This window comes from Dipodomys ordii, unplaced genomic scaffold (assembly GCF_000151885.1).
Source record: "Dipodomys ordii isolate 6190 unplaced genomic scaffold, Dord_2.0 Scaffold10, whole genome shotgun sequence".
NCBI classification, from domain to species: Eukaryota; Metazoa; Chordata; class Mammalia; order Rodentia; family Heteromyidae; genus Dipodomys; species Dipodomys ordii.
This window is the reverse complement of record NW_012267226.1, coordinates 11351100-11372255: the sequence shown is the minus strand read 5'-3', so window position 1 is coordinate 11372255 and position 21156 is coordinate 11351100. Positions and strand designations below refer to the sequence as shown.

The 21156-nt window shown below is 36.4% G+C and overlaps 1 protein-coding gene across 1 annotated transcript; it reads right to left on the bottom strand.

Moving 5' to 3' along the window:
- Window positions 1–3445: 3445 nt before the first annotated feature.
- LOC105980584 (olfactory receptor 8B12-like) lies at window positions 3446–12287 on the bottom strand. The gene is given in 4 exon segments (XM_013009468.1): window positions 3446–4387; window positions 8112–8160; window positions 11148–11172; window positions 12266–12287. Coding segments are annotated over 4 exon segments (1038 nt in total).
- Window positions 12288–21156: the final 8869 nt, after the last annotated feature.

Below are 21156 nucleotides of genomic sequence, written 5' to 3'. Positions count from 1 at the left end.
TTCCAACAAAATGAAAGCATTCAATGCATTTTTTAAAATTTTGTTTTCTTGCAAAGATGCTGTGCAGAGAGGTTACAGTTATATCAGTAAGTAATGAGAACATTTCTTGTTGAGCATTGTTACCCCCGCCTTTGTTTTTCTCCTGCTATTCCTTCCCTCCCTCCCCTCTCCCTTCCTCCCCTCCCCAAAGCTGTAAAGTTCATTTCCAACATAGTGTCTTGTGAGTATCATTGTTGCAATGGGTCATCCTGTGTCCTTGTTTCAGCATTTATCCAATGCAGTTTTAAAAAGAAATCAAACCAATTTCCATACCAACTAAATGTGTGGCTTGTTCCCAAAGCACTCCCCCTGCCCCACAGCCTCCCACACCTCAATAATGAGGGGGCAGTATAAAACCACACAGCTCCACCTACTCAAGGATGGACGATAGAAAGCAGCTTGGCACCCGTCCCAGGTGAAGTGCAAGGACTGTATTATCCACCATAAGGACCTATTCAAATGCAAGACTCCCTGTAATTATTCATGGTTTAGCCTGTGTCCTGACAAATTTCTCCTGCTTTTAGCACAGTGACAGCTACCTGAAGCTTGCCTATCCTCACTCTGCCTGTCCTGCACTCCACAATGATGGTTCTGCTGCCCACAGACAGCAACACAGTGTCTTTTGCAGATAAAACTAAGGAGCACAGGCTCTCAGATGCCCAGCCTATCACACACAGGGATGCACCTCAAGGGGCTGGGGCTGGAGTTGTCCCTGGTTCACTTAAGTTCATAGTTTCAGACTTCCCCTTACTTATGTATCAAGAAACATCCTTGGCTTTTTCCTAATAGTTTTCCTCTGATGAGTTGTTGCCATGGTCCACTTTTGAATTGCAATCCATGATTTTAAACCTTTGTTTGAATATAACATCCTGAAGACCAAACAAGAAGTTAAAATGTAAAAAGAGGTTAAATATGTAAAAACAAAACCTTAACTTGGATTAGTTATCATACCCATAATTCTTTTTTTTTTTTGCTTTCTTCTTTTTTAATCACAACTTGAACTCAATATCTGACATTTGCTTTCACTCATTGGCTGGTGCTCTACAACAATACCAGGCCTCCTGCCCCCATATTTTTTTTCAATGAAATACCTAGAAATCAACTATTTCATCATCAAATTAGTTTTTATTGGGGACTGAAGAGGAAGACAATGCTTGTCTCATAAGTTCAAGTACCTTGAGTCCAAACCCCAGTATCACCAAAATGACAAACAAAAAACAGAGACTGAGAGAAATCAGCTGTATATTGAATAAATGCATTCACTGAATATCTTCTGTGCAATTTTATAAAATAACACTCTATCAGTTAACCCCTCACCTTGTTAAAACTCATTAATAATTTAAAACTCATTAATAATTTAATGTATAACTAACATAAATGTTCTTGGCAATATAAGTGGTCAATGTTATCCCTAAGGTCTATTTTTCATGGACTATGTTTTACAAATATTTCCACTGAGATTTCTTAAGTAATCAACTTGATATAGCTTATTGTCCATGTTATAAAATTATGGACCTAATTTATTTTGTCGGTAGTGAGGCCTGAACTCTGGGCCTGGGCACTGTCCCTCAGCTCTTCAGCTCAAGGCTAGCTCTCTACCACTTGAGCCACAGCGCCACTTCTGGCTTTTTCTGCTTATGTGTGCTGAGGAATTGAACCCAGGACCTCATGCATGCAAGGCAAGCACTCTACCACTGAGCCCCTTCCTAGCCCATGGACATAATTTTAATTGTTAAAAAATATTGTTTTCAGCCTGCCACTAGTGGCTAGTATCTGTAATCCTACCCACGCAGGAGGCTGAGATCTGAGGATTGCAGTTCAAAGCTAAACTGGGCAGCAACATCCATAATGAGACTCTTATCTTCAATGAACCACTGAAAAGCTGGAAGTGGGCCTGTGGCTTAAGTGGTAGAGCACTAGCTTTGAGAAGAAAAAAAAGTCAGGGATAGCTCCCACACCCCAAATTTGAGACCCAGGACAGGCAGGCAGGCAGACAGGCAGGCACACGCACATGCGCACACACACACGCACACACACACACACACACACACACACACACACACACACTGGTTTTCATGTATGATGTGTTTTTGCATTTATGATAGTTTATTTATTATATATTTACTTGAGTCCACGTTTTCACTTTGAAAACAAGTCCCATTCTAAATTGTGACCATGGAAACATGAGGTCAAATTTAATGCTGGTAACTAATTGCTATGTGTCCTGAAAGATGATTAGAAGCTAACCTGTAGAAATGAAAGCATGTCATTCCAGGCAGAAGAATGCATCAGTGAAAACAAAACTGGGAGCTTTACAGTAAAGCCTTCTTCCTTGGGAAGAGGCAGGTGATAGTAATGGATGAATCAGTTGATATGTAAAGGACAGAGAAAAAACTGTTGGGCAAGGACTTATTATGGGAATGACAGCCAGTCTTCCTTAGCAGTGTGTGAAATAAAACACAGAAGCCAGATCAGATTTTGGGCTGGGAAGGTGGCTCAGTGGTAGAGCACTTGCCTTGCATGCATGAGGCCCTGGGTTTGATTCCTCAGCACCACATAAGCAGGGAAAAAAAAAGCCAGAAGTGGTGCTATGGCTCAAGTGGTAGCGCACTAGCCTTGAGCTGAAGAGCTGAAGGACAGTGCCCAGGCCCAGAGTTCAGGCCCCATGACCAGGCCCAAAAAAAAAAAAAGATCAGATTTTACTGTGGATAAAACAGGTTGGAAGGAAGAGCTGAGATCTACAAACACACAACTTGCTAATTCCTTCTAACTCCACATATAAATTTTATAAACACAGGCACAAGATAAATTTTTAGGCCTTCCCTCCACAAGAAAAGGGAACACATCACACACTCTCTCACTTCGGTCTCCTAGAAGGAATGGCAGTGACACACTGATACAGTAAACTAAATTTCATGTATTACATCACAAACAATTCTTGGGTTTTTAGATTTTTACACAGAACATGTTGGATAGCAAGATACTTACAAATCCATTTCAATCTTTAAAAGTTTATTATATTTTGAGAGAATCAATGTATTGAGACAGAATAAGTTGTACTTCTATAATGTAAAAATGCAAATGGGTACACTTTGCTTTGATAAGTATTCTTTAATGCTAACATTGTATTATAAACATTGTTTTTTAAATGTTAACTCATATTTTAATGCAGTATGAAAACAAATTGAAAAGTAAATCTTCTTTTGGATGAGTTGTATTTATTGTGTGAAAAAAATCAGTGTTTTAACAATGCTTGAAAGGAAATGTACTCATTACTCATATAACTGTAACCCCTTTGTATAGTACCTTTATAATATGAAACAAATTTAGTTTAAAAAAAACTAGTCTGGGCAAAAAAAACTAAAAAGTCTCAGTAGAGAGCAGATAGCATTGAATTTGGCTTCCTTCACTGAAAATAGAAATAAAGAAAATTCTGATCAAGTTTTATATTCTTCTTCTCAATCACTTTCAAAAAAAAGACATTTCTACTTAAGGTTTTCTTCAGGGCAATTTTGACATCTTTATTCTTCAGGCTATAGATTAATGGGTTGAACATGGCCACCACTTTTCGCTGGTCCAGCAGCAAAATAGAAGGTGGTTTGAAGTACATAAAAGCTCCTGACCCAAAGAAAAGAGATACCACAATAATATGGGAGCTGCAGGTTCTGAAGGCTATAGACCTACCAGCAGAGAAGCTAATGTGGAGAATGTTGGAAATGATAAAACCATAAGAAATAAAAATAGTAACAATGGTGATACCAATGTCAACAGTCACAACAATAAAGACCACCAGTGGATGTATGTAAGAACTATTACAGGCTAGTTCAAGGAGGGGAATGATGTCACACATATAGTGATTGATCAGGTTATCTGCATGAAAGGTTACAAACATTACATTTCCCAAGTGGGCTACAGCCCCCAAAACTCCCATCCCATAGATGCCAGCCAAAAGGAAGAAACACATTTGGGAAGACCTAATAACCTTGCACAACAGTGGTTTACAGATGGCGATATAGCGATCATAAGCCATTGCTGATAGAATGTAGGATTCAGAAAAGACAAAGAAACAGGAGAAAAAGAATTGAGTTATACACCCAGCATAGGAAATTATGTTCTTCTTTAAGACAAAACCTATGAGTGTTTTAGGGGTGAGGGTAGTGGAGTACCTGAAATCTATGAAAGACAGGTTGAAGAGGAAGAAGTCCATTGGAATATGTAGGTGAGAGTTCAACCCAATCAAAGCTATTAGGCCCAAGTTCCCCACCACAGTGACCACATAGAAACTTAGAAACAGGAAGAAGAGCGGCATCTGGAGTCTTGGCTAATCTCTTAAGCCTGAAAGGGTGAACTATGTCATTCTCTTCTAGGAGGGTCAATGAAGGGAAAAGAAAAGAGTCAACTTCACTGGCTACACACCCTGGAAGTTCATGGAAGCTTTGGGATAGAAGAAGAAGGAAAGAGACATCTATGGGCTATGGCACTAACTGGGGTTAGGTATTCTTACAACTGCTGAGAGGCAACTACTCTAATGAAGCACACAGTTGGTGATGCAGGCACTCACTGCTTCAGCCTGAACCACACTGCTGTTCTCTACTGCCCCTAATCCATGTCTTTCTTGAAGATGGAAATCAATCTAAAGGAAAGAAATGGGCAACTTGAAGCTCAGACAGCTCTGATTCTGCTTCTCCACTTTCAGAGTCAATTGTGCTAGTTTATTTAGTGCTGCACTACGTGATTTCTGGTTGCCTCCTGAAGTTCCTGTACAGTTTCCAGGGAAGGGATGCATCCCTTTCTAGAACCATGGATGGTGGGGAACTGAAGATCTTTTGTTAGAGATCTTAGTATGCATGTTACAGAGGCACCCATGGGACCATTGCCCCAGAGTCTGTCTCTGGCAGAGAAGAGATTCCATGTACTTTTGATAAGCTTTACATGGCTTTAATGACCTGTTTTTAACCTTTAAGTTGCAACATTTTAAGCATGATTGAAAACGAAGCACTGTGTGGTAAAATAATTCTTACTAGCTTATATTGAACACTTTCTATATACTCAACACTGTGTCTGAGGATCCAACAGCAACATATGAATGTTGTGCCTCATCTGTAACTAACAATCACCTCATAAATTATATCTGAATGTAACAGCAGGATAGAGACCTGGCTGAAAATTTAGAAAATTACAAATCATACTGCCTATGTCATTGGCTGAGACTATTAGAAGGACTAATAAAGCTTTGGGTAGCAATTTGCATTCTAAATTCTATATGAGACTTTCTTATATGAAGGATAGCAAATTTTATAACCAAGAAATAAATATCTATTTGGAAAAATTCAAGTCTTAGCTAGCAAATGCTTTATATATGTTTTGATCAGAATGAAGGCTAAAGTATTCTGAAAACACTACAAAAACCATAAAACAGAGTCTATCTTCTTCCAACCAGGTTCAAATAACAACATTGCATACATCCTACTTGTATATAATTTTCAGTACTTTTACATACTTGCACATGGACTTGGTCTTGCTCAGCTTAATCTCAGTAATAATGATGGTGTCTCATGTGCCAACTTACAACTCTCCACATCTCAGAGAGATTCTAATAAATCCCATATCCTCAATTCTCATATTTCAATTTCAAATCCCATATTCTCAATCTTACTACACACACTTAAGAAACAAAAACTATCAGAAAATTATCAAAAACTTAAAATCAGCCCCACAAGGCAAGTTCTTCTTGAGACCAAAGGTAAAGAAGATCTCAGAGGTTCATTAAATTTAAATAGTTGCTTGCTTCTAAGAGCTTTACAGTGTTATTTTGCGTGTGTGTGTGTGTGTGTGTGTGTGTGTGTTACCACTTCAAGGATGGTTTCCATGGAAATTTAATTTTCAATTCATCAAGATTTTTCAAGTGAGCCAGGGTTTCTATAAGTCTTTTTACTGTTGACTGGCTCCAATTAAGCAGAAAGAAGCAAAGAAACAAATACTCTTGATTAACTTACATTTGGTGCAACCTGTACCTTTCCCAAAACCTTGACTCTATAGCAAGTTCCTTGTGCTATTTATTACTGACTTTTAATATATGGGATACATATATAGCAAATTCATGTGTAGATGAATGTAAACTCAAAATTTTTGTACATGTGGTATATGCATTCAACTTAGCATGTCTGGTATGCTATCAAATAGCATGTAGGTGGAGCTGAAGATAATACCTTCTGTTCCACAAAAAAAATCCAAGAACAGGGGCTGGGAAGATGGCTCAGTGGTAGAGCACTTGCCTTGCATGCTCGGGGCCCTGGGTTCGATTCCTCAGCACCACATAAGAAAAAAGCCAGAAGTGGAGCTGTGGCTCAATTGGTAGAGTGCTAGCCTTGAGCTGAAGAGCTGAGGGACAGCGCCCAGGCCCAGAGTTCAGGCCCCACAACCGGACCCAAAAAGAAAAAAATCCAAGAACAAACCACAATTTTAGAAAAGAAAAAAAAGAGTCAAACAACTTGCTCAGAGGGACAAAATGGCAGGGGAAATGTTTTTATTTGCATTAAGTTCAATTAGAGTCTAAGAATGAGCACAAAATTAAGAAAGAAGTCATTTGATTGATTGACATTGGGTTTTTTGACACCAAACCCAAACTTTAGAAGTTTCCCATGTCCCCATACCTCAAACAGAGAGATGTGGTGAACGACAAAGAAAGATTTATTACATGGCAGTCATAGGAAGGCAGCACTTTGGTGTGTCTCCAGTCATCATGCAGATATTTGTCTTAGCTTTAAATAGACAGACAACTAGGGGGTGAGAAAGGTATGCATAGTTAAAGCAGTCCCAAGTCATAGGTGTGGCCTGATTGACCATAAAATTGACAGAAACTCTCCCACAAAAAGAAAACTTCAAGCATGATGAATATTTCTGTATACTCAAGGGAAAGACCTGAAATGATTTTAAACAAAGTGTATACTCTTGCACTCTAATTTTCTTCTTGATCACTTTTTAATCTACATTTTGACATGAAAGGTTTAAAAGATTGAACACTAATGACATTTTTAAAGAACTGGAATTTATTTTGCAAAGGTCTTTAGGAACAAATTCCTCTGGGCATAGGACTTAATGCTGCAAATCCTAGCACTCAAGAGGCTGTGATGGGAGAGTTGTGAGTTCCGGCAAGTCTGGGCTACATAATAGATCCTCTCTGGAAAAAAACAACAACAATCTCTACAATACATCGAACTTTTTAATGTTTCTGTTTCCTTGTCTGTAAATTTTATTAATTTGTATCTTTTTTTTCTTTTTTTAAATTTTATTTTATTTTATTTGTGAACATACTGTACAGAGGGGTTACAATTACATGGGCGGGATAATGCGGACATTTCTTACCAAGAATTGCAGCCTCCTCCTTTGTTTACCCTTCACATCCCTTCCCAGCCTCCCCCCTCCCCCTAATTTGTATCTTTTAAAGAACTATCCAGTTCATTTAAGTGGTCAACTTAATTAGCATAGTTATTAACAATATTTTTATTTTATTTTTTTAAGTCTATAAAGACTTGACAGATGGACTGCATCAAATTAGAAAGTTTCTGCATGGCAAAGGACATAGTTACTAAACTAGAAAGACAGCCAACAGATTTGGAGATCTTTACCGGCAATACATCAAAGGCCTAATATACAAAATATCAAGAAGCTCAAGAAACTAGCCCCGCCCAAAGCTCATAAACCAATTACTAAAAGGGCAAAGGAGCCAAGGAGAGACTTCTCAGAAGAAGAGATAAGAATAGCAAACACACACACACACACACACACACACACACACACACACACGGAAATGCTCATTATCCCTGGCCATGCAAATCAAAATAACTCTGAGATTCCATCTCACCCTATTTAGATTGGCCAAAATTGTGAGTTCGAACAAAAACAAATTTGGCAGGGATGTAGAGAAAAGGGAACCCTATAGCAGTATTGATGGGACATGGAGCTTCTTCAAAACAAGTAAACATAGATCTTCCCTACTACTTAGCCACACCACTCCTGGGCATCTACTCAGAACATCACAAGCCAGGATACCATAATAAAGACACTTTTACATCCGTGCTCATTGCTCCACTATTCACAATATCCAAGTTGTGGAAACAGCTCAGATGCCCTACAATAGATGAGTGGATGCAAAATATGTGGTACCTATACACAATGGAATTTTATACAGCCATTAGAAAGAATATTATGTCATTTTCAGGTAAATGGATGGACCTAGAATAAATCATCTTAAGTGAGGGAAGCCACACTCAGAGAGACAAACAGCACACTTTCTCTTATATTCGGAAGCTAGATCTAAAATACACTGAGACATGAACAATTAGACAGAACTCTACGCGTTCACATACAGTGAGACCAAAAGAGGAAACTCTTAGGAGAGGAACATAAAGGTGCAATGCCTATGTGCATCTGATCATACAAAATAATATTTATCAAAATGAACTCCAACAAATGAAAACAAGAGGATTTTCCTTTTTTGCTGTTTTTATTTTTTGTTATGTTTGTGTATATGTCTTTGGGAGTGTAAGTGGAGGGTAAAGGGTGAACAAATGCAGCAATGATACTGGAAACTATGTTGAAAATGAACAATACAACTTGCAAGTGGGAATGGGATGAAAAAACTCAGAGAGGAAGAGAGGGGAGGGGTGACATGGTCCAAAAAGAAATGTACTCTTTACCTAATCTATGTAACAGTAACCCCTCTGAAACCTCTTTATAATAATATACATTTTAAATTCTATAAAATCTGCAGTGACTGACCTTTTTCTTGACTTCTATTATAACTTTTTTGTTTTAGATCTTTTTGAGCAGTTTAGTTAGAACTTTTAATCAATTTTATCAATCTTTTTAAAGGCCTACATTGTTTTCATTGATATTCTCTATTAGTTGTTGATTTTGTATTTCATTAATTTGTACTTCATCTTTATCATTTCTTTCCTCCTTGCATTTGCTTTGGGCTATTGGCTTTTCTATTTGTAGGTATGTAGAATGAGATGTTACTAATTCTAAACTTTTCTTCTATAATATAAATATCTAAAATTATGAATTTACTTACAAAAGCTATTTTAGCTAAGTCATACAATACTCAGCATTTTATTCCCACTTTTATTAGGTCAGAAATATTTCTTAATTTCCCTCTGGTTTTCTTTCAGTATCTGGATTATCTAGAGGTGTGAACTCTGTTTTCCATTTATTTGGAGATTTTGCAGAGATCTGTTTTTGGTTTCTAATTTAGTTCCACAGTAATAAAAGAGCATATTTTTTGTGTTTTCAGTACTTTTGATTTTATTGAAATATGTTTAATGTTCCAGCATATGGTGTAGCTTAGTGATTTACCCTGTACACGTGGGGGAAAATCTGTGGGTTTTGTTTTGGGTAAAATGTTCTATAAATGTCAGTTTGTTCATGGTTGTTGATAGTATTGTTCAAGTCTTCTATGTCAGTAATGATTTTCTCTCTACACATTCCATTCATTACTGGCAGTATTTGCTTCATTTGTTTGAAGTTCATAAAGTCAGTGCACATTTGGAATTGATATGTGGTTTCTATTACTAGATGTTTAAATTGTTATGAAATGTCTCTAATAATCTTTGTTAATATTGCTTTTCTTGAAGTCTACTGTATCAGAAATTAATAGAACTGTTTTTGATCTCTTGTGATAGTTCTTGCACAGAATATCCTTTTCTTGTTTTGCTTTTTAATTTGGGACATACTCATACTTATTTTTAGAATTTAAAATAATAATTAGGTGTATACTCACAGTGTATAATGATTAAATCTGGTTGTTCATATTTTCAGCTCCTTGAATGTTATTCTTTCTATGTACCGAGAACTTCTTGCTATTCTGAGATGCATCATGGATTTGTATAACTTTTTATTATTATATTTTTATTCACTTTAAGTAGTTGTACAAAGGAATTGCCATTTAACAAAGTTTATAAGTACATGTAGATATGGAAAATATTACACTTCTAGACTGTAGAAAATCAGAACAAATTCCTCCTATCTGTTTGGGAGCCCTTGTATAACTCTTTATGTTCCATTGCCCTTCTCAGTCTCTAGTGACCATTATTCTATTCTGTTCTTCTATGACATTGGCTTTCTTTCTTTCAATAAATGGGTGAGAACATGTGGTATTGCTGTGACAAGATTATTTCACTTAACATAATAGCTTTTAATTCCATCCACTTTGCCACAAATAACAGGGTTGCATTATTTTAATGATTAATCTTCCAATGTGTACATCTAGTACATTTTTCTTATCCATTTATCTATTAATGGATACCTTGGTTAACTCTATATCTTGGCTATTATGAATAGTTTTGTAATAAACATCTCTTTGATACAATACCATTTCATTTGGATAGATACCCAGTAGTGGGTATCTATAAATCATATGGTAGTTTTATTTTTAGTTTTATAGGCATCTCCATACTGTCTTCTGTAATTTTTTAAAAATCTGTTTTTGCTAGTAATGTGTGATTCATTTAAACTGAATGTATTTAGCTTTTGATTTTTTCCATAACCTTGTTTAACTTTTTCTATCCCTAAATTAGCATATTTAGAGTATTTATATTTAATGTGATTATTGAGTTAAGATTACCATATTGCTATTTGTTTTCTATTTGTCCCCATCTGGTCTGGTTTTAACTGTTAATTTTTCCCTTCTTTTCCTGCTTTCCTTTATTTCTTTGTACTTTTTAGTATTTGTTGTATACCATTTGCTAGCTTATTAACTGTATCTCATCTTATTGGTACTAATAGTATTGCCAATATCTGGCTTTGTCTTATCAAAATTTATTTTGAAATACTATTTCAACAGTTTGTACATTATATAAGCAAAGGTATAAGAGTTTGCTTCCATTTCCTCCCATCCTTTGTTCTATTCTTGTTAAAATAGTTTATTTTCCATGTAATAAACCCTGTTATGGAGTTCTAATTTTGTGCTTTAAAATGAATCTTTTAAGGAACTTTTGAATGAAATTTACATTAGTAGTTATGTTCTTTATGATGATATAAAGATGCAATTCTCAGATACACTACTTCAGGAAGTGTGGGTGACATATTACTCGGCTGAAGTAAAATACCACATTTGATCTGAGGCCAGGCTTCCTACAGGCAGCAACAGAAAGAACAGCAAGATTAAAGCAGGGTTATTCATGACAAGTGCAAGACTTTCCCATAGTACTGGGATCAATAATTCTCTGACAGCTTTGCCATTAGTTTTGTCAGTCTTCTTGCTCAACTAGTTTCTTCTAGTTCCCTTCTCATTTTCCTTGTCAGGCAAGACACTGTTAGTCTTTTCTTGGCAACTATTTCTCAGAAGACTTGGACAAGAACAAGTGGTTAGCAATGTAGATCAACTTTTTTTAAAAACTAGAGTAAGTTAGGGACTAGAGCGTGTTTCAATTTATTGTCAGTTGGATGAAGAAATCATCACCCTGGTTGACAGGCTGGGTATGGACAGTGCCTGCCACAACTAGGAATATGTCCCTGTAAAGGAATTTACTGCTGTAGGTGTACCAATTCAAGCCTTTGAAAAACAACATGTTTATATACTAAGTAAGAAAGAATATTGAAAAAATAGACAACAGAGCCATCTATCATAGACTTAACTTCTTCTTCAGTCTAGATGTTTTCTTGTACTAATCTAATCCATGTCCTACCCTGCTTATGGGGACCTAGGACATGCTATGTAATCTTTGGGTAAATAAACAAAATGTAAGCTGTTTTAAAAGCCTACTTTCCCACACCACAAGAAACATCTAAAAGCAATACAGTAGTCTTTGATGTAAAACTATTCACTAGCAATGATATTTTTGAACCTCTGGAAAGCACAGGGCACCCTACCCTACCATTGGTTATGTGAGGAAAGAGAGAAGGAATTGACCAAATGAAGTTTTAGAAAACTGATCCTACTGCCAGCCACTGAGCCCTCTGGTGTACAAGATGTCCTGAGAAGCACAAACCCAGATGGTGTGGTAGGCAGAGAAAATAGCAACTATTTCCAATGTATGTGTGGGATGTAAGAAAAACATGAGACCATGGAAGATCCCAAGGTCTTGTATAGGAGACATCATTACCATGAAATCTGAAGTGGTGCCAGGAAAGAGCTGTGTCACTTGGCCAGGAGGAGACTCCAAGACCCAACCTACCACCTTCCCTCAGGGACAAGACAGAGCAATGCATACCCTGCCTCACTTACCTCTAAAAGAATCTGCAGCCATAACAGCCAGATTCCAGGGAACACACAGAAATACAAGTACAGAAGAGAGATTTGTAAGCTAAACAGGTATTTCTACTCCATAGCCTCTCCTTAATCACAACTACCCCCTCATCACAGTCGCCAAAGAATCTCCTGCTTCAAGGGCCTCCTGGATCATCTGTGACCTGGGATCCCAACTGTCCTCATTGAGAGAGCAAGTACAAGAGACTTCTGACCTAGGCTTATGACCCAAACCAGCAGGAACTAGCCAAAGACTGTCTTCAACTTCCCTTCTCTAAAAGACTTTAGGGTCTCAAATCCTTGAGGGAGATTAGTAGGTAGCAATTAACCATGAGTGATGAATAAATTTGAAGAAAACCTAAAAGGTCTCTGACAGAAAACATTCTAATTAACTTACCAACTCAGAGATGACCAGCCTATAGCCCACCAAGATTGCTGAATGTCACATAATGACTTTATTGTAGTATTCCACCCCCTAAGGATTAAAAATGTTTTCTTTCTAGCCTAGGATGGGTAACCAGGATTTCCCATAACAACAGATCTTTAACTAACATAGTCCCCTAGCTGTAATTCATGACTTACAGGTCAAATGCAACTCAATAAAGCCCCTTGAACCTTGAGATAGTTACTCTTTCCTGTAGGCTAGTCCTGGGGAAGGACTTGATGCTCTAAGCCTCTTATATTTTAATAAAAAAATTGTCATTCTCACTCTAGAGATGATCCTCTTTCAGTCTATTAAGGTGTGTTCCTTTCTTAACAGATTTTCCTATTACAAATTAAGTTAGTAAGGGGAGGTCTCCCTTACACTTGTATAGTTCAGAGGCCTGCATGGGAACCTAAAGAAACATCCCTCAGACACTCTCTTAAAAGAAGTTTCTACAATAAAGGTAAAATGTATTTTTCAAAAATGGAGTACAGTTTTCACTTCTGCATGAATTTTATTGCTCAAAAGGACTGCTCATCTCAGGATAGAAATAAGAACTTTTCTTTCCAAAACCAATACTAGAGTATAAGTCCAATTGGAAATTCCTGCACTGGCTCCCCGAAAGAGATATTCAGTGATATAATGTGTAGGCCTGGCAATCTTAGATACTAAGATAAGCCACCATGGCATAGCACCTCATCATAATACCTTTTTCAGGAAAATTCTCTACAAACTTCCAAAGCTTCCAAAGATTCTGTGCTATCAAGTAACAATGGAAATTGCCCCACAAAGGATTAAAACCTAGGCATGAGGACAAAGAAAAAAGAAATGAATGTCACCTTACCATTGGCTGTATGGGAAGCAGCAATGTGCTATGTGGAAACAGCAGGGAAGAATCACACATAACCATGGTGACATTTCCCTAAAGAGACCTCAGTTTGGGAGAAAAGAATCAGTACATATTCTCTATTATTTTGGCAAAGACATAAGTTCACTCTATGAATGATTCATAATTTTATTCAGTAATTATTCCATATTTCCATATTTTCAGCATTTGAAAGTGAATACAAATTTAAATTATATCCAATTGCTATAAAATTTTTTCTTCCAAAACATAGTGTTAACTAAATGATCATGCTATTTTCTTTAACTAGAATTTACCTTCTTAAACAATGCTGCACATTTTTCCCATAAAATTAAGAAGAAATATCATGTTTAAAAGCCACTATGGAAAGAACACTGAAATTCAGATTAGACTGTCACTAATACTTTCTCCATCTCTATCTTTTTCTCGTCTCAAGAGTGTTACATGATAGAATCAAACAGTATATGATCATTGTGCTGGAACTATTTTTTTTTTTTGGTCAGTTGAGGGTTTGACCTCTGGGCCTGGGCACTGTCCCTGAGCTCTTCAGCTCAAGGCAAGTGCTCTACCACTTGAGCCATATTACCACTTCTGGTTTTCTGGTGATTAATTGGAGATAAGAGTCTCATGGACTTTCCTTGTCTGGGCCTCCTCAGTAGCTAGGATTATAGGTGTGAGCCACTAGCACACAGCTTGTGAGGAAACAATTCAGATTTTCCAAATATGTAATAAAAATCTCCTCTAATAAAATATTTGTACTTATTTCCTTCTAGTTCTTATGTCTTCTACTCCTTTCCAAGTTATAATTGTATTTTCTAATAACTTCAAGACTGTTAAATAATAAGAAAGGTTGTAGAAATCTTGGTTTTACTCTGAGTTCTAATGAGGAATGACTTTAGTGTTTTCAAAATAAGCTACAGAGTTTTGATCTGAGATTTATATTTTTGACTATTACTATGGTTTGTATCAGAAATGTCCCCCAAAGGCTCATTGGTCAAAGCATTGATCATCAAATTATGGAGGTATTGGGAACTGTTAGGACCTTTAGAATATGGAGGAAGTTGGGTCATTGGGATTATTACCTTGAAGGGGGATTTTGGGACCCTAGCTCCTCTTCCTTACTTTTTGCTTGTTGGTTGCATGAGGTTGAGGTGAACAGGTCTCCTCCATCATGTGCTCCTACCAATGTTGTGTGCTGCCATAGATCCAAAACAACAGGACCATGTGACCAGGGACTAAAACCACTGAAATTAGACAACAAAAGAAAACCAACTATTCCTCTTTTGGTCATAAGAATCACACTATCTAAACTGAACTGATTTTTAGTGGAGCTTCTATTTTGATGTAATCACAGAATCACATGCAGTTGTAAGAAACATGATAAAGATCCTGTAAACCATTCATCCAGCTTCTCCCAGTGTTGCATCTTATGTTCTGTTATGTTGATGAATACTCAACAAAACCTTGAATAAAGAATATGTACAAAACTATCCTTGAGATAAGAAAACATAATGAAGCTTCTATAGTTAAAAGAGTGTGATACTGGCTTATGGATAGAATGACAGACCAGTGGGAAAGGTTGGAAAACACAGAAATAGCCCAACTGTCTGTGACATTAACTATGTGATAAAGACAAGAGCTCAAAATGAGGGAAAAGATGGACATTTTTAGAAAGGTGATAGAATAAGTGGATAGCCATATGGAAAAAGATAAAGTTGGATCTATTCCTCACACCATACATTTGTACAATTTCTAAATTGATCAGACATCCACATGTGAAAAAAATGAATTCATACAAACATTATAGAATGCTGAATAAATTGTCCATAATGTAAGAGCACAGACAACATCTAAACAATATTAAAATATTAAAGCACCAGAAATCATAAGTTGTTAATAAAATTAATTAAAAACAAGTTAGAGAATTATAAGAGCATTTGAAAGCTCCATGATAAATTTGATTTAAAAATGTGTGTAATGTACATCATGATCTCAGATAAATCCATAATATCTATACAATATAATCTTCCTAAAGAATATGATCAAAATTATAAGGGGAATAGAGGTATGAAAAAAATTTCATATAAAAATTTCAGGGTGCCTATAATCCTAGCTACTTAGGAGGCTAAGAGCCAGAGGATTATGGTGTGAGGCCATCCTAGACAGAAAAGTTCTTTAGACTCCATCTCCAAAATAATCAACAAAAGTAGAGCTAGCTCAAGGGGTACAGCCCTAGATTAGAAAGTGTGAGGCTCTGAGCCTAATATTGAAAATAAAGAAAAAGCCAACTATTTATGAGCTAGATAAATTAAATAAAACAAGAAATTAATTTTAATCATATATCCTATTTAACATAATATTAAGAAAGTCATCAATGAAATTCTTTGCATTACTTTTCATATCCTTTACAGATCAAATGTGTATTTTATACTTGCAATGTTTCTTAATATGAATGAGTACACTTCAAGGACTCATTAACTAAGTGGCTATGTCAACCTTGTTAGACAGTGTAACCGAAATTGCATTAAGCCAGGCATTTTCCCAGCACACCCAAGTTAACCCTTGCAATGAGACTCCAAACTCTGTCGCTGTTAAATTTGAAATTAGACACTTCCACCCCTGTATCTTTTTTTTGTTTTATTGCTAGTCCTGGGACTTGAACTCATGACCTGGAAGCTGTCCCTGAGTTGCTTTTTTGTTTTTGTTTTTTTCCTCGAGGCTAGCATTTACCACTTGAACCACAGATTCACTTCTGGGTTTTCTTTTAAATAGTTTATTGGTGATAAGAGTCTCATGAACTTTTCTTCACAGGCTGGCTTTGAACTGTGATCCTCAAATCTCAGCCTAGTAAATAACTAGGATTAGATGCATGAGCCACAAATATGTGGCTGTCACTCCACATCTTTATACCCCTGAAATCTTTGTAATCCCCTTTTGGAAGCGATACTCCTCTAGACTGTATCTCTAGGGCTCTACCCACAAAGTCAGTAGGTATCATACTTGCTTCCATTTGAAATTGAAGCAAAATTCATCAAATATTGATCCTGTCATTTTGCCAAGACCAACCCAAGGAAATATTTCACCTCCTACACTCTTGCAAAGTATAAAATTATCCTGTGAAAAATAGCATGAAATTATGTGAATATATTCATAACAAATGTGTTAGGTTAACTAGCATGTGAAATGAAATCTTCAGACAAAGGTGTAGCAAGAAAATCTGGCATCATAGAAGACAGAGTGGATTGAAATTCAAGTTTCAACCCTGGTACTAGATAGTTTTATGTACTTGGATAATCTACCAATATTTCTTAGTCTCCAAAGTAAATATAATACATAAAGAAGCTGACTGAAATGATTCCTCAGTTCCATTGAACATTAAGTAGCCTATAGGTATGAAGACTTTGAACACACACAAATAATAATTGTAATAATAATAATGTAATAATAAAAGGAGGTGGAGGGGGGAGAAGAAGGAGGAGGTAAAGGAAGATGAAGAGAAAAGAAAGAGGAGGAGGAGGAGGAGGAGGAGGAGGAGGAGGAGGAGGAGACTGGAAATAAAACAATGAATTTATCTAAAGAAAAAAGTTTAAATTTCCTCTATAAGCTGGGCACTGGTGGTTCACACATGCAATCCTAGCTACTTATGAGGCTGAGATCTAGAGAATCACAATTCCAAGCCAGCCTAGGCATATACCTTTTCAGGCAAAAGCTGATTGCATTGTTATGCACCTGCCATCCCAGCTAATATGGATAGCATAGAAGCATAAACTAGGTGAATGTCAATTCAAGTATAGTAAGACCCTATTTCAAAAAACAACCAGTACAAAAAAAAAAGCACTAGAAGTATGGCACAGCCATAGAGCACCCGCCTAGCAAGTCCAAAGCCCTGAGTTCAAACCCTGGTACCAAACAAAAAAAAGGCACTTGAATTTGAATTTCTTACTGAAAAATAATAAGCATAATTAAAGCACATTAATAAAATATCCTTTAAATCTTTTTTCACATATTCATTTTAATATAAGGGGAAATAGTTCTGCTCAAGCTTTTCTTGGGAAAGTTTTGCAACATCATTCCTTAGGCTATTGATTAATTGGTTGAAGATGGACACAGCAGTAGACTAGGAAGTTGTCCTTCCTGTTCTCTACCCTCTTTTTAGACAAGTCCAAATAAAACTACAGCACACAGGCCCATGCACATTTAATTGTTTCTCTTTGTGGTTTTGATTTTGGTTTTGGTTTGTGTGTGTGTGGTGATGCTAGGTAGATGCTCTACCACTGGAACTACACTACCAAACCTTTTTGCTTTCAAGCAGGCCTAGATTGAGGTCCTCCTGTCTCTCTCCCTCCAAAGCTGTGAGGATTACAGGCATGAACCACTGAGCCTGGCTCTGTGCATATTTTTAAAGATGTACAGATACAACCTCACGGACTTTCTGGTCCTAAGCTCAGTCTCAACAATGATAATGGCTCATTGTTCGGTTTACACTTAGAATTGTGTACATCCCTCAGTGACTAATAAATCCTAATTCCACTATACAAAGAAATGTAGAAACACAATTCATTAAAGCACAATTAAAATAAACCCAAACAGCAGGTTCTTCTTGAGATCCAAGAGTAAGGAAGGCGTTGGAGGTTCACTGGAACCTGTAAGGAGATTTTGTCTGTTACTTTAGAGACAGTTGCCATGGCAACCTCACTTCCAAATGAATCATAAGCAAGGCTTCTTTAAAGCTCTGTTACCTAATGACTAGTTCCAGTGCAAGCAGAAAGCAAAAACAAATATTTTGACTTTTTCCCATTTTGTATACTGTCAACTTCCAGAACTTAGAGAATCAGAAAAATACCTTCCTTCTTTCTATTTCTTTCTAGTTTCAACTATGCATTTTAGGACATATAATGGTACATATGAAGATTTTACATACCGCAAAATATTTTGCATACATGTCTCATGTGTGTACGTTAGTTCTTAGACTTCTGGTAGATCATTAAGTTGCAGAAGTACGGTTCAGAGCCAACCACTAACCACACTGGGATTCCAACTTCAATAAGTACACTGATATGGGAAAAGTAATGACAGAGAGGGGACTTTAATAACATAGCCTCCCCTCAGCTCCTCAGAAAATAAGGATAATCAGTCTGTTAACAGTCATATGCGTCTATGTTATATTTAATGTTAAATTTGTTTTAGTAAATATAGTTGGCAATATAATGTGCCAGAAAGAAACTTTGAGTATCCTAGAGGCATCTTCCATATTCTTTTTATTTCTCTTTCTTCATAGTTCAGTTACCAGTGTCCCATTCCTAACCTACTCCACTTTTTCTACTTTCTTAAAATGTTGGTGAGCTCATTTGTTTCAAACACAGAACCCTTAAGAAGGGCTCTAAATTTGTATCTTTAGTTTTCAATAACCTATGAAATTTCCTTCTCTGTGTATCCAACATTTTTCTAGATAATTCTAAAAGCTATTCTACATCCATCTTGGAACTTGAATACAAAGATGAACACATGCTTTTCTCCAAATGAAGATGTCCTCTCAACGGCTCCTATTATTTATTGGGGTATAGTCAATAGTGACAGCATACAGTATAGAATTCATGCCTATTCTAATTCTTTGATTTTCTGGGATAGTATCAAGTTATACCTTGTATCCCAGGGAAAAATGTATTAATAGCCCGTCTCCCTTTGCTCTGAAATGTAGCCTAACAAAAAAAGTATGCCGAGCATAAACTTTGAAAGCATGTAAATCTCAACACAAATTCATATGTCATGGGAAATTTGCTTGACTTTTCTATGAGGTTTTTAATTTTTTATTTAAAAATGAGGACAATAACAACTCTAAAGATTATTTCAATAATTAAATGATACACTTTCTGACACAAAGATGACACAAATGTCTACCTTTTACTATTGTTATAAATTAGCAGCTTCAAATATATTACTTCCATTTTAAATTTTATTAGATAAATAAAATTTATCCACCATTTATAAGAGTAATAGTGGCTAATATCATTGAATAAAGTTCAACAATTCTCTGGAACAAGAAAAGACTAAAGGCAAGGAAATCAGTCCAAAGGCTTTACATATCTATACAAACAGAAAACTATGACAGAGCCATATGTTGTGGTATGATGTTGTGGTTCAACTTAGAATCTCTATGGTTTGACCCAGGACAATATGCTCTTCTTGAGATCCAGGTGAAAGGAATAATTCTCATAAAATAATATAATAATTAACTTTCAAGTAAAATTAGATTCAAGGCACTTCACCTTGAAGTCATTTGAATTTCTAATCCAAGGTGAAGTAAAATCCAAGGTGAAGTACCTGAAGGGAAAGGTAATTGAATAGTTCAAAGGAGTTACCTGGTTCCTGGATCAGGTAAAACTGGACTGAAAAATATTCACCGAGCTTCATAATACCTGGCATGTTTTATTCAAAGATACTATGGCACAATAAGGCACATTTTACTTTCTTTTATTGAAAAGTTATTCCTAGCAGAGAAAACTTAGTGGTTTATCCAGATCTTTGTTCTTCTAAGGCCAGGATCCATCTAGAATAGCATATTGCCTCTTGCATTACCACAGTTACTAGAATAAATGCGTTCTGGTTGAAGCAAGTCACTTACCTCCTCTGGGACCTCCTTCTTCACCTCCAAGAATCTGACTATATCAATTAAGTGAATGTTTGCCACAAAATAGGTGATGGCTTATTGTACTTCCTTTTTCTTTCTCTCCTTCCTTTTGTGTCTCTCCAAAACCCGTTACACAAATATAAACAGATATATCCGTTCCTTTGATTCTAACTCAACAAATCTACAACCTCTATTAAAGAGAATGTTGCCCATGTTGGAACTAAATTCTCATTCTTTCCCCTGGTTGTATGCTTGTTTAGCACATTTTCTTGGGATGGCTCATTCATGTATATTGCCTCTCTTCCTACAGCCACATGATGGAGGTAAATGTTGCTTCTTTCTTCTTACCCTTCTAAGAGGAGCAATAGAAAATCAAAGTTTTTTCCCTCAACACCTGCATTTCTCAATTCCTGATGCTATTGCAGAAATACAGACCAAAAATATTTTGCAGATTTCAGCTGACCTTTAAAAATGTATTATTCCAAGAATTGAAAACCCAGAAATGAACCTACAGACCTATAGCCATCTAATCTTCGATAAAGGAGCTAAAAAAATAGAATGAAAGAAAAACAGCCTCTTCAGTAAATGGTGCTGGAAAAATTGGTTAACTACTTGTAGAAAACTAAAGCTAGATCCTTATATATCACCCTGCATCAGAATCAACTCCAAATGGATCAAAGACCTCGGAGTCAAAGCAGACACTCTGAAAACATTACAGGATGGAATAGGAGAAACCCTAGGTCTCCTTGGCACAGGCCAAAATTTTCTTAATAGAGACCCAGAAACACAACATATCAAAGAAAGGTTGAACAAATGGGATTGCATGAAATTGCAGAGCTTCTGCATGGCAAAGGACATAGCTAGCAAGATCAATAGAAAGCCCAGGGATTGGGAGAAGATCTTCACTAGCGATACAACGGACAAGGGTCTCATATCTAAAATATACCTGGAAC